General features: G+C 35.2%; 2 protein-coding genes across 3 annotated transcripts in view; one reads left to right on the top strand and one right to left on the bottom strand.

Moving 5' to 3' along the window:
- Window positions 1–12,556, bottom strand: part of ALKBH8 (alkB homolog 8, tRNA methyltransferase) — a 262,866-nt gene that overhangs the window by 228,418 nt on the left and 21,892 nt on the right. The window lies entirely within an intron of this gene.
- CUL5 (cullin 5) overlaps window positions 1–12,556 on the top strand; it is a 28,379-nt gene that overhangs the window by 11,224 nt on the left and 4,599 nt on the right. For both annotated transcript variants that reach the window (XM_068181371.1, XM_068181370.1), the window contains exons 4-14: window positions 431–607; window positions 1,375–1,516; window positions 2,557–2,702; window positions 2,779–2,859; window positions 4,054–4,147; window positions 7,362–7,492; window positions 8,243–8,350; window positions 8,929–8,993; window positions 11,001–11,133; window positions 11,662–11,793; window positions 12,427–12,550. In XM_068181371.1, the coding sequence (XP_068037472.1) occupies window positions 431–607; window positions 1,375–1,516; window positions 2,557–2,702; window positions 2,779–2,859; window positions 4,054–4,147; window positions 7,362–7,492; window positions 8,243–8,350; window positions 8,929–8,993; window positions 11,001–11,133; window positions 11,662–11,793; window positions 12,427–12,550 (1,333 nt within the window). The remainder of the gene's footprint in view (window positions 1–430; window positions 608–1,374; window positions 1,517–2,556; window positions 2,703–2,778; window positions 2,860–4,053; window positions 4,148–7,361; window positions 7,493–8,242; window positions 8,351–8,928; window positions 8,994–11,000; window positions 11,134–11,661; window positions 11,794–12,426; window positions 12,551–12,556) is intronic.

Raw genomic sequence — 12,556 nt, 5'->3', positions numbered from 1 at the left:
AGATGCCATTGAATCAAAACATATCAGTGTATAGAATATAACACAGTCCTTATGGGTTTATATTAATTTAATTTTTTTTAATATGGTTCTACCAGCACATGCCTTTAGACCAAAGATTTTAATGTTTTACTTGCACATGACTTAAAAAGAGAAAAAGAGATTAATCTAGAAAATTTGAACTTAGTGAGTACTTTTTTGCTGCTTCTTTCTTTGCCCTTTAGAAATTACCCACATGACCCGGGTTATTAACTCCTGCAAGAAACCAAAATGCACTTCAATATGTAGATTTTCTTATTCTGATATATCTGTATATTTGAGTTTTATATGGGGAGTTATTTTCAGCATAAACAAAGCCCATGTTTTGTGCATAAATTGATTCATAAATCAATTTATGAATTGATAAATTGATATCTGCTTGCCCCACCTGCAGAGAGTGCTGAGTCACCAGGATGATACAGCTCTACTCAAAGCCTACATCGTGGAGTGGCGCAAGTTCTTCACCCAGTGCGACATTTTGCCCAAGCCCTTCTGTCAGTTAGAGATCACTCTGATGGGCAAGCAGGGCAGCAACAAGAAGTCCAACGTGGAAGACAGCATTGTTCGAAAGGTGAGTGAGCTGTACTGCCAGAGAGCTTTGTTGCACAGCTGGCTTCAGTAAAAGCACTGAGGGCATTCTGTAGCTCAGCATAACATTGCACCAAGTCTGTAATGTGATGCAGCAGCATTAGTGGCAATCACCAAAAATAAATCACACAAAGGAGTATAAAGGGGCACATTGAGTGATGAGGATTTTGATAACAGCCTCCATAACTAATCTTAAAACTTTGCAGTGCTTAGATGAGATGTGGAGGTTTTTATAAACTACAGATGCATTACTTGAATACTGAACTTTCTTGTTGGATAAATGCAATATAAAACCATCAGTCTTTTTCTCTATGTAACTGTGGTGTTAGTTGAGTTTTTAGTTTTTTCTAAGACCGAGCCTGCCAAATGGTGAATTAATATTTCAGTGTTTGCCTCAAAAGTACCCCCTGATATAGCAACTCCTGACACATTGTATTGCTGGAAAGGTTACTTGACTGATTATGAAGAACTGTAGATGTAATAGAGAATTATGGAATGAATACATGAATTCAAGACTGATTCCCTTAGCTGTCCAGTTACATAATGTAAATTCAGAATGTGAGCTGAATATGACTTCTATAACAAGTTCAGAGCAAGATCACATTCTGACATAGCTGAACTGCTGTGTATGACCTGAAAATTGCATTATAAATTGCTCGATTTCTGTTTCTGATGTCTTGTACTTTTTTGCACAAATTTAGGTCTGCGTGTACCTTTCTGACAGGATTTTTTTTTCTTCTTGATTTGCAGCTCATGCTAGATACGTGGAATGAATCCATATTTTCAAATATAAAAAACAGACTTCAGGACAGTGCAATGAAGCTAGTTCATGCTGAAAGACTAGGAGAAGCTTTCGACTCCCAGCTCGTTATTGGAGTTCGAGAATCATATGGTACATCTTGCACGCACTGATCTTTTGCCTCCTCACTTTATTAAATTAATTTTCTTCATAAAAGTTGGCAGCTGTGGGGTGGGGTTGGAATTCTCAGCATTTTGTGGTTTTTGGTTTTTTTTGTTGCTGTTGTTGTGCTTGTTAGACATGACACCAATTAAATTTTGTTTATAAACTTTATCTTCTAAGTGATTTACCTGTGTATCAGTTAGTGCAAAATCAATGTTTTCAAAGAGAAGAGTACCTTTTGACCTTTTGGGGTTGCACATATAACTTAGACTGTACTCCTTTACATACTGTTTCTGATTCTTTAGACAGTTTGAAGAAGAAATGCTAAACAGGCTACATTTAAGAGTTTCAGTCTTTGTTGCAGAACAGATCTGTATATCTGAAACTTCTGTGATACTTCACCATTGCCTGCTACTTTTGAAAGCTTTCCAGCCTGTTGAACTAAACTTGTGACTAATACCCTTTAAGGCAGCTTTTTATAGAAGTCAAATTCTAACTTTTTAAAAAGTGTATTCCATTCAATGGCTATTCATTTCTCTGTAACAGCTGAGAAAAAAGTGGAAACTCTTTCAAACAGTGCAAAGCACTGCAATAAGCTTACTGTCTTCTTTCTTGTAAAACAGGGAAAAAATCTAAAAGGGAGACATTGTGATTCGAGGAACAATGTCTGAAGCTTTTTGCTCAGTCAGGTGGAGAACTTTTCACTTTATTAGGCACTATTCTGAGCTTTTTTATTCCTTCCTTACAATTTTGCAGTTGTATGTGTATTTATGGTTACCAGGTTTGAATGTCTGACATGCTGGAGCTAAGTATAAAACTTTTTTCCAGTTTGCCATAGTTGATCTGAATGTTTCTCGGAGCAAAGATTAACCAAATTTGGTTACCTTTGTGATCAGAGTCCATTTATCAGATATTTCAAATTGTTCAATGCAACCTTTTAATACAAGTCTCACTCTCTCATTGAAATTTGCTTATTATTAGCCACATACATTTCCAAGACTTGAGAGTAAGTTTGGACTTTCTCTTTGCAGTTAACCTTTGTTCTAATCCTGAAGATAAACTTCAGATATATCGGGATAACTTTGAAAAGGCATATTTGGATTCAACAGAGAGATTTTATAGAACACAGGCTCCTTCTTATTTACAACAAAACGGTGTACAGAATTATATGAAATATGTAAGTAAAAATTCTGTTGTGGCTTTGTACTGAATGTGTTAGTTCTTAAAATGATTGCTGTTCTACTTTTGCACAGGCAGATGCTAAACTAAAAGAAGAAGAGAAAAGAGCACTACGATATTTAGAAACAAGGCGTGAATGTAACTCGGTAGAAGCAGTGAGTATAATGTGTAGAAAAATTGTGTATTTCATAGTTATACAGTGTTATATTGTAGTTTTCAGTTTTGTGTTACAGTATTATTTGATAGAACTAAATTGGAACTGTTTATGTTTGCTATTCGTAAATTATTTGTTGCAAAAACATGTATTACTTTTCAATCTGGTAATCTACAATTTCTGTTAATGTGTTAATAGTACATGTAGATCAAAAGTTAAAACGGAAGGGCAGCTTTTTATTCAGATTGGTTTTTGTTCTTTCATTTTGAGTTAAGTATGGTGGATTTTTTTCCTGTGTTTAACAGTGGATGAGAATCATGTTTGAAAATTAATTGTCAAATCTGTTTGGCTAACAATTTCTCAGTGCTCATTTAGAACACCTGAAAGAGTTACTGTTCATTGCAATCAAAAGGAGCAATAGAAATTTCATGAAAGCTGTAATATATTTCCTCTTAGGCTGAAATATGGCCATTTAATACAAAAGATGGGTTTTCTTTTTTTCTTTTCTTTCCCCTTCTTCACTCTTCAGCAATTTTTTTACGCAGTTCAGATTCTAGAGGAAGAATGCAATGAATATGTCATAATTGTCTGTGTTGAAATTAGTTCAGGAAACAGGTTATTTTAAATAAATACCTTTTAAATCTAGTAATTTTTTTGAAGTGGATCAAAATGTGCTTTACGCCTTTTGTTAAGCTGTGAGTCATTCATTTTGCACAGGTATAAATTGTAGCCCTTGTAAAGAGGCTGACAAAGGAGAGATGGTCCTGACATGTACAAGCAGTTTCTGTTCTAGATCTAATGCCTTGTTCAAGCCATCCGGCCTGGTCCAAATAGGGTATACTGGAATGAGAACTATTCTTAGCTCTTGGATGTATACTTAGAAATGAAGTAGGGTAGATACTGTTCCAAAAGTGGTGGCTCCCTTGAGAGAAAAGAGTCGACAGAAATACTAAGCTCATTAATGGTTTGGAGGAGATTTTGCCACACTTACTAACCTAAACATTTTCAAGAAATATGGTTCCTGCATAGATTCTATTCAAACTGCACATACTTTTATGAATCAGTGAATGAGTTAATTATTTTATAGAGCTAATTGTCGAGAACAGGTTAGATTTTGTGTCATGGCAAACTTGAGACACATCAGACTTCAGTTCAGATGGCTGCTTGAGCTAATCCTGTGTTTAATATATTTCAGCTCATGGAGTGCTGCGTCAATGCCCTGGTGACATCTTTTAAAGAGACTATTTTAGCTGAATGCCAAGGCATGATCAAACGAAATGAAACAGAAAGTAAGTGGAGCTTCAAGAGCAGTGCAGTTTGAACCCTGCATGAACTGCATAAAAATAGATTTGTGTGTAGATATATCAAATTACTGTTTTTAATAGATGGTGGTTGTGTTTCATATAAAAATATTATTGCACATGAACAATCCCACAAAAAATTACCATCGACATATTTTTCCTATCACTTTCAAAATCTATGTACACAATATTTTAATTTGAATGAGTGGATAGCTCTAATCTTGCTTGAAAGAAAATATTTTGTGCTCTGTTTTCTTTATTTTTCATACACTTACTTGCATTACATTGACCAACTCTGCTAAATGCTCCATATGTCTTTACTTTCTCTTTGAGTATTCCAGATACAAACATTTCCTCTTTGTTTCACTCCAGTACCTCTTCACACCTGGGAAAAAAATGAAACATCTCTTTATAAAAGATTTTTTTTTTCCAAAAGGCAGGGAAAAATTATTCTTATTTTGATTATTGATGCAGGACCTCTAGGTCAAATGAACAAAACCTCTACAAGCTGTTAATGGGATTTTATAGCCAGTATATCAGTGTGAGTATTGAAAGTTAGCTCTGCATGCCTTTTGAAAGTTTCCAGAAGACTTTTTAAACTCTGCTACCAGAAGTTGAGAAGTTAGTATGATAAAGCAAACTAAATATGTCATTAAAATGTTATAAGTCAGGTAGGAAAAATGAAAAAAAAGAAACAAACTGAAATCGCAGGTTAATTTTTCTTTAAAATCTTTGTATCCTGCAGCTAGGGAATATTTACTAATGTCTTTGGAGGTTTTCATTTCTATCGAAATGAGAAAACTGTTTTATGACTTAGAATATTATAGAAAATACTCACTGTTAAAGCCAGCATTTAAGAAAATGTTTGACCTCAAAACTATGTCATACTGATCTCTTCATCTAGCAGCATAGTTTCTGGCAGTAGTCCAGAGCTAAATGTAGAAAGCAGTGAAACTTCTTGTGAGTATATGTTACAGCCTTTGGGAGAATGCAGGAAGCTTATGTAAATGCAGAGCTTCAGAAAGGTTCATCTGCCAAAGGACCTTTCCTTAGAAACCTGTTGAAATATTCCCGCAGCCCTCTCTTGTGGCTGTGTGTGTCCTGTGGTAGTGCTTGGTTGCAGGGCACTTCCGCTCAGTCTGTAAGAACGGTTTCAGATGCTTCAATGAAGGGTGCAGGTGCAGATGTCTGAAATGTAATTAAAGACTGGAGCTGTGCATAGTAATGTATACATCTGATAGTGTCCTCTGCTGTGCTTTGCTTACTCATCTGACTTGCTGATACTATCTGCCCCGAAGAACGCAGTGATGTTTTCTTTATTAAACAGCACTGACAAAAAAGGGCTGTTTTGGTGGGGATTTTTGGCTATGAGCTGGGCACATACTCTTATTATGTTAAGTAATATTTACATGTTGTGCAAAGACAGGCAGGAATAATATTTTTCAGCTAAAATCTATCCAAAATGTCATAGCTTGCAAACACTTCAGATTTCACTTTCTGTGTTTTTGTTTGCTTATAGTATTGGGGAAGGGAGGCCTAAATTTTATTCCCGTAGTGCAACAGAAATAAAAAGTTTGCTTGGCTTTCATGAATACAGAATGAAAGCAGATTTTAAGTGTCCCAACAACGACAGCATTGATTTCTTTACTCTTCAGTGTCATAATATATTCTGAGAGAAGTTCCAGTAAAATACTCCTTTTGGTTCTGTTACTTGGAAATCTGTCTTTGAAGAATTTATGGGTTTTTTGATTCTGCAGTCTTTGGGATGCACCTGGAGTCTTCCTTTGCCAGTGATCCTTAAGAGAAACTACTGATTTTTTTTTGGTATCTATGGCATCACTACTGTACTGAAACAGATGTAGAGTCCTTAAACATATATTTTTGTTTCTCTTCTTCTGCCCTCTTTTTCTCCCTCTTACTCTTCTTACAAGCCTAAAAGATCCAGTAAAAGTTGAGCTTTTTGGACTTTTTGTATGTTAAACAGTGCTGCCATTTGTTATAGCAGATCTAAATTGCACTAAGAATGCCTCCAACTACTTTTTTTTTTTCTGGTTCCTGGAATTCAGCCCATTATGAGTTGTCTGTAGTACCATCGCAAGTTCATATTCAACGTTGTTTGTAGTTTCCATTCTCTAATTTGCTTTGTTATATTCTAAAAGGATTTATTTTCTTCTCTGTGCTTTTCTGTTTGCTTCTGCAGCAGCTGTTGCGGTACAGATGATAGCATATTTCATCCTCAGTGGTGATGGGATCTTGGTGTTTGTTGCTGAAAAAAGTAATGCAGAGGAGAAAGCAAAGACAGAGCCTCTGACTTTTCCACTTTCACAGTAGACATAACATTAAGGATCTAAGTGAATCTATAAATTTTGTTTTCTGACAAAAAAAACGAGTCCATTTGTTCTACTTCATGAAGCAAAGTCCTTTACCAAGCTGAGTTCAAATCTGTGGTCTCTTTACAACAATCTGGTGGCCTTAATCCCAGTGTTCTTTGTGGACAGCTTTGTCAAAATGATTATTGATGTTTCAATATCCTCTTTTTTAAAGCAGTATTGAAATAGCTTCACAAAAAGTAGACAAATAAAAACACATAACTTTTTGAAGTTTTCATACTGGTAACTTTCTGAAAAACTAAATAAACTCTTTGGGAACAAGAGTTCACTGGTTGCATTAGTCAGTTTTGGTTGCTTCAGAACTTTGCAAGATTTATAAAACAAAGCATTGTAAGTGGTGTTGAAACATACACAAAGACAGGTGTGTTTGGCTTTAATTTAAAATATAAAAATGTCTTGAATCCATACAGTTTCCTGCATAAACTCCTGTAGGCTTCCAACTGAGAGACATTCTTGCCAGGGATTTGAAGGCAATTTGTTAGACCTGGACTTAATCCAAATTGGCATTGGTTTTGGGGGGGGATCTTATTCAAGCTTGTGATACTATATGCTTTAGCATACTATATAAGATACTACATGCATAAGCAAGTATTACAACACAATAAATTACCCTTTTTTGCCTTCAGAAGAATCTTTTTGTGAGACCAGAATTAGAACAGTACTCAAAACATCTTTCTTCTTAAGAGATTAATTGGATTATCCGTTCTTCACGTATTTAATGTTCCATTTGAGACAGGCCTAGGAGAAATGCAGTATATTTGGGGTTTATAGATGTCTTTGACTGGTGCTTCATCAGTATTTGTATCTTTCAGAGTTGCATTTAATGTTTTCACTGATGGATAAAGTTCCGAATGGCATAGAGCCTATGCTGAAGGATTTGGAAGAACATATAGTTAGTGCTGGACTTGCAGACATGGTAGCAGCTGCTGAAACTATTACTACTGTAAGTATATGGGGTTTTAGTAAAATAACAACAGGAAAGCAACTTCGCAGAAGTTAGATATTCTCTATTTTTGGGACAAATGCATGAATGGAAATAATTTTTAAGATTTTGTGTTTAGAGATCAAATTTTGATCCACTGAATGTTTTAAATGTCTTTAGGATAACTTTTTATTCTCTGTTTTCAGCTGTGGCTTTAAAAACTGAGTCTAATTTGCAGTAAAGGTTGTAAATTAAGTGCACGGGGTGTTTTTACAATACAATTATGCTAGAATCTTAATTAACAAAGCCTAATCAATTTTCCCAGACTTATAACTTCCTGATGAAATTTGAAATTTGCTTTCAGTCTAAGAGTGGTTGTTCATTGTGGAAATTATAAGGGTTTTTCCCCAGTGTACTTTTTCAGCTTTTTATCATCTTTTTTTTTCCTGTGGTCTAGGAGGCCTAGGTGTCTGCAGCAGTTAGGATGTGGCATTTGTCTTTTATTTATCCTTGAAAACATCCTTTGAAATAAAATGTTACTGTATATTATTTGAAAGTTACAGTTTAATTTTTTTTTTTGAGTATTGGAAAAATTATCTTGAAAGTCTGTTTAAGCCTACATGCTGTAGATCCAGAGACTAAGGATAAAATGTAAATTCACAGTATGCAGGCTTTTTAGGGTACAGCATTTTTACAGATTAGGGAATTACGTGTATGTTCACACTGAATTCTGTAGAACCTTGGTTTTTTATTTGATTTTTGCCTCTTTAGGATTCTGAGAAGTATGTAGAGCAATTGCTCACCCTATTTAATCGGTTTAGCAAGTTGGTTAAAGAAGCTTTTCAAGATGATCCAAGATTTCTTACTGCTAGAGATAAGGTATGTGTTTCTGCTGATCTTTTGTTCACTATAAGACTTGTTGCAATTTGTATTATGATGTCTCCAAAACTCTTGTGTACATTCACTGTTAAATTTAGAAGCTGCTATTACTCTATTAAATGTGCAGACTAAAATATTGGTGAAACTTACTACCAAGGAACTTTCAATTTCTGTTATAATGTTGCATAAAGTTGCATATATTCATCTTTGTAATGGTGTAGAGCACATCAGAAGATGACTTTTGTTTTGAGAACTGTAATGGCTGATTCAGCAATAATTTGTGTTTGGAATTTACTTTGTGTCATGACTTCAGACATGCAACTTGCTCCATGTAATCCCTTGCTAAGTTATTGCTTAAAGGAAATGAATATGTTAGTGGAAAAGAGGAAAACATCAGTTTTTGGGAAATTGAGTCATAGAATTTGAACTCTCAAACTGAAAATAAAATCTGCAAGCTTTGGACTAATAAAAAAAATTGAATTAATTCCATGTTACAGTAGTGTAAAAAGAGATAAAATCTTTGCAATTCATATCAGAAAGAAATGGAGTGAAGCACCAATAATCTAATTATTTTTCAGGCGTACAAAGCAGTTGTGAATGATGCTACGATATTTAAACTTGAATTGCCATTGAAGCAAAAGGGGTAAGCCATGTAAACTTTATGTGAATCAAGGTTTTTTTAAATGTCTCTTCAAAAAGTAATGCTGTGTTTAAAAGGGCTTTGTGTTATTTGCATTATGGAATTTCATATTGTTTATTGACCTCTGGTAAGACTCTCTTCGTGTGGAAGTGGATCAGTGAATAGCAACCTGGTTCAACTTAAATTTATTTGTAGTATTTGGGGATCTGTTCTTTTATACTATGAGTCAGTTTGTTAGCTGAAATTCATAATGGTTTCCTGGATTATTAATTCCAAAAACCTCTGCTGTATAACTCTGCCACAACTTCAGCAAAGGTCCTGGGAAAAAATGGGGCAGTAATCTTCATGGGAATAATAGAGGTTGATTAACCATCCACAAGCTGTTTTCCACCTCCTCTTGTGCCAGTTGTGAGTGTGACCTGTCCAGCTGTTGCATTTTTGTTTCAGTGCAGGATTAACCAGGTTAGTTTAAACAACTTCCAGTAGATTAGGCAGACCTGCGTGACTCAAGAAGAAGGACCATGCTTACAGTGCCCGCTCTGCTAACTCAGCCAAGAGAAGGTAGCAGTCAGTTAATTGATTGTTAACATTTACCGTGTGATGTGCCACTTGAGTAGGAGGTTGTATATATTTAGGTGCTTGGGATTGCTTATATATAGTTTGTCGTCTGATTTACTATGGAAACAAAGCTTTTGTAGCTGGGCTGCCAGCTTCCCTTTCCAATTGCTTCTAGTTAGGGGTGGATGGTTATAAATATCTGTCCAGCATCTTGGTTCATATTCTGGGTTTGGTTTCAGATAATGGCATGCTGGAATAGGGATTAGTGTTGCTCCTTGTATTTATTGGAGGAATGCTGTCACAAAAGACTGGATCCCTGCTTTCTATACTTTGCACAGAAGTAGGTAAGGTAGAGGAGTTTCTTAGGTATCTTCTAAAAGTTTCCTTTCCTCTGGGACCATCCCAATTGATACCTCATTTCATTCCTAAAGTGAATCCGGCCTAGTGGTTTCTTAGAAACCACTGTAATTGTGGTGGTCTTCTATTCAGCATTCTTCTTCCCAAGTACTTTGAAGTTGTCTAGATATGCAGCCTGGTTTGAGTAAAATGGAACTTCATCTTGCTTAGTCTTCTGTAATAGCCAAAAAAACTTGTGATCTGCTTGTACTTCAAATGGTCTTTAGGAGGGCAGAAGACATTAGCCTGCAAGCTGCTTCATGAATTTAAAAAAAAAAAAAAAACACAAGTTGTCTGAAGAGTTAGCTCTGTGTTTACAAATAGATGAGAGGCTGAAATAATGAGCAAGAAAAATGGATTCCTGAACTTGCTGTGGGCCCTTGAGTAGCAGTCAGGTTGGTGCCATCTTACTCTAGGAATAGGGATTGGTCCTTGCCGTTTGGTTTTATTCGCCAATCTAGACACAGGTTCGGAACATGACCTGTGCTTGATGAATTTTGAAGAACCACAATCTGTCTACTGTAGTATCTTGTTCAGGTTTAGTCTGCATTTAATCTCGTAGCTGTTAGTCCATCCTTTATAACTGTGATGAAATAATTTCATCCTGTTAATATGTGTTAGATGGGTTGAGTTTTGCAGTCTGTGAAGTGTGGTGCAGGAGGCTGTTCTTGAGACCTCATTACAGCAGACTGAGGAGATGAGAGAAACATTTCAGTGTAGCATTTGTTAATTCTTTACTGGAATACTTCCTCCCATGCAATATTTTGTTGTTTCACACTGTAGTGTCATCTGTATACTTCATTGTTACAGATCTAAAATTGTAATTAGTTAAAATAAGCTGTAGAAGCTTTCTGAAAGTGTTTGGCAGCATTTATTCTTTCAAGAAGAAGGGGTGTTATCCCTAATTTTTCATTAGTTTCACGAGGATATAAATTCACCACCAGGATCCTTGCCAAGGGGATCAGGAGAGAGAGGTCTGTCTTGTTAACAATGTGACTATTCCAGAATAGCAAGATTCTGTATGATTTGAAGAAATACTGTTCTTCTTTTATCTAGTGTTGGATTGAAAACACAGCCTGAATCCAAATGCCCTGAGCTTCTTGCTAATTACTGTGACATGTTGCTAAGAAAAACACCACTAAGCAAAAAACTAACCTCTGAAGAAATTGAAGCAAAGCTTAAAGAAGTGGTACGTTTTTGCTTTCTATTTCACAATTATGCTGAAGAAGAAATTTGTTTGGTTTATTTCCTTATGTGGGTTGAGGCCTTGATCTTCAAAAGCAGTTATGCGGGGTGTAATAGAGAAAAGAGTTTATTGTGTTATCAAGTGTGTGTGTGTTTAAATATTGTAAATCATTCAGTGTTCCATGTCTCCTGTGTTGGTTCACAAAATTGGTACATTAAATTAATGCCTATATGAGACGGTAACATATTACAATAACTAATATTTGTCTAGAAAATAATACAGAGGATTTTCACATACCGGTGTCAATGTCTTTTTTGATTTAAGATAATTTACTGATGTTTGAAAAATTTAAAAATTGAAGGTGTGATATTGTGAAACATTCATTGCTGATGCCTGTGGTAGTATTAACACAGTTGCTCTTAAGGCAATGTCAAGTAGCCTTTCTCTAGTCATAGTCTACAGTGCCATTAGATCAGCATTCAGACTCATCTGGTTCACAATGCAAATAAATATATTACCTGTTTTTGACAGCTTTTGGTACTTAAATATGTACAGAATAAAGATGTTTTCATGCGATATCACAAAGCTCACTTAACAAGACGTCTGATATTAGATATATCAGCTGATAGTGAAATTGAGGAGAATATGGTGGAATGGCTCAGAGTAAGTAGCATCACATCTTTCTTTGGTTGTGCCTCGTGCTTGTGATGAATTAATATTCCACTCTTGAACATAAATACCCTTCTTGCTTAGGTGAGTTTTATCTTTAATATCTGGCCACTCAGGCATCTTAATACTTTCCTTCTGTCATAGTACTTCATGAAAGTAAAACTGTTTGTCTCTTCTCTAGTAGTGCCAGTGACAGACTTTAAAATACTTCACATACAATTATCTAAAGGTTTCATATATTCCATATAAGCAAAATGCACTGTACTTGTTTAATTATGTAAATAATTTGAGATCCATTCTAATTTTGAATTTTTATGTAGATTAGAATATTATTTGCATGCCTGAAACGTTCCTTCAAATTTCAGAACTCATGGATTCTTTAATGCATGCATATGTTCTTCAGCACTTGAATTTCTTTCAAAGAATCACCATATGCCCTTAAGGGATAACTACTTATGATCCTTGCAAAAACCCTTTATATTGCATTGCAGATTCACTATTACTGTAAAGTGATGATACCAGTGTACTTCTTCATGCTCTTAATTTATTTGAGCGTATTATTTTAAAAATAAAGCTTTCTCTTCATAGTTTTCTATGTCATATTTACTGTACTGTTTGTTTATGTAGGAAGTGGGAATGCCAGCAGACTATGTAAACAAGCTGGCTAGAATGTTTCAGGATATCAAAGTCTCTGAAGACTTGAACCAGGCCTTCAAAGAAATGCACAAAAATAATAAGCTTGCTTTACCAGGTATTG

Source organism: Anomalospiza imberbis, chromosome 2 (assembly GCF_031753505.1).
Source record: "Anomalospiza imberbis isolate Cuckoo-Finch-1a 21T00152 chromosome 2, ASM3175350v1, whole genome shotgun sequence".
NCBI lineage: Eukaryota > Metazoa > Chordata > Aves > Passeriformes > Viduidae > Anomalospiza > Anomalospiza imberbis.
Note: the sequence above shows the minus strand (reverse complement) of the source record. Positions and strands in the feature narration are given on the sequence as shown.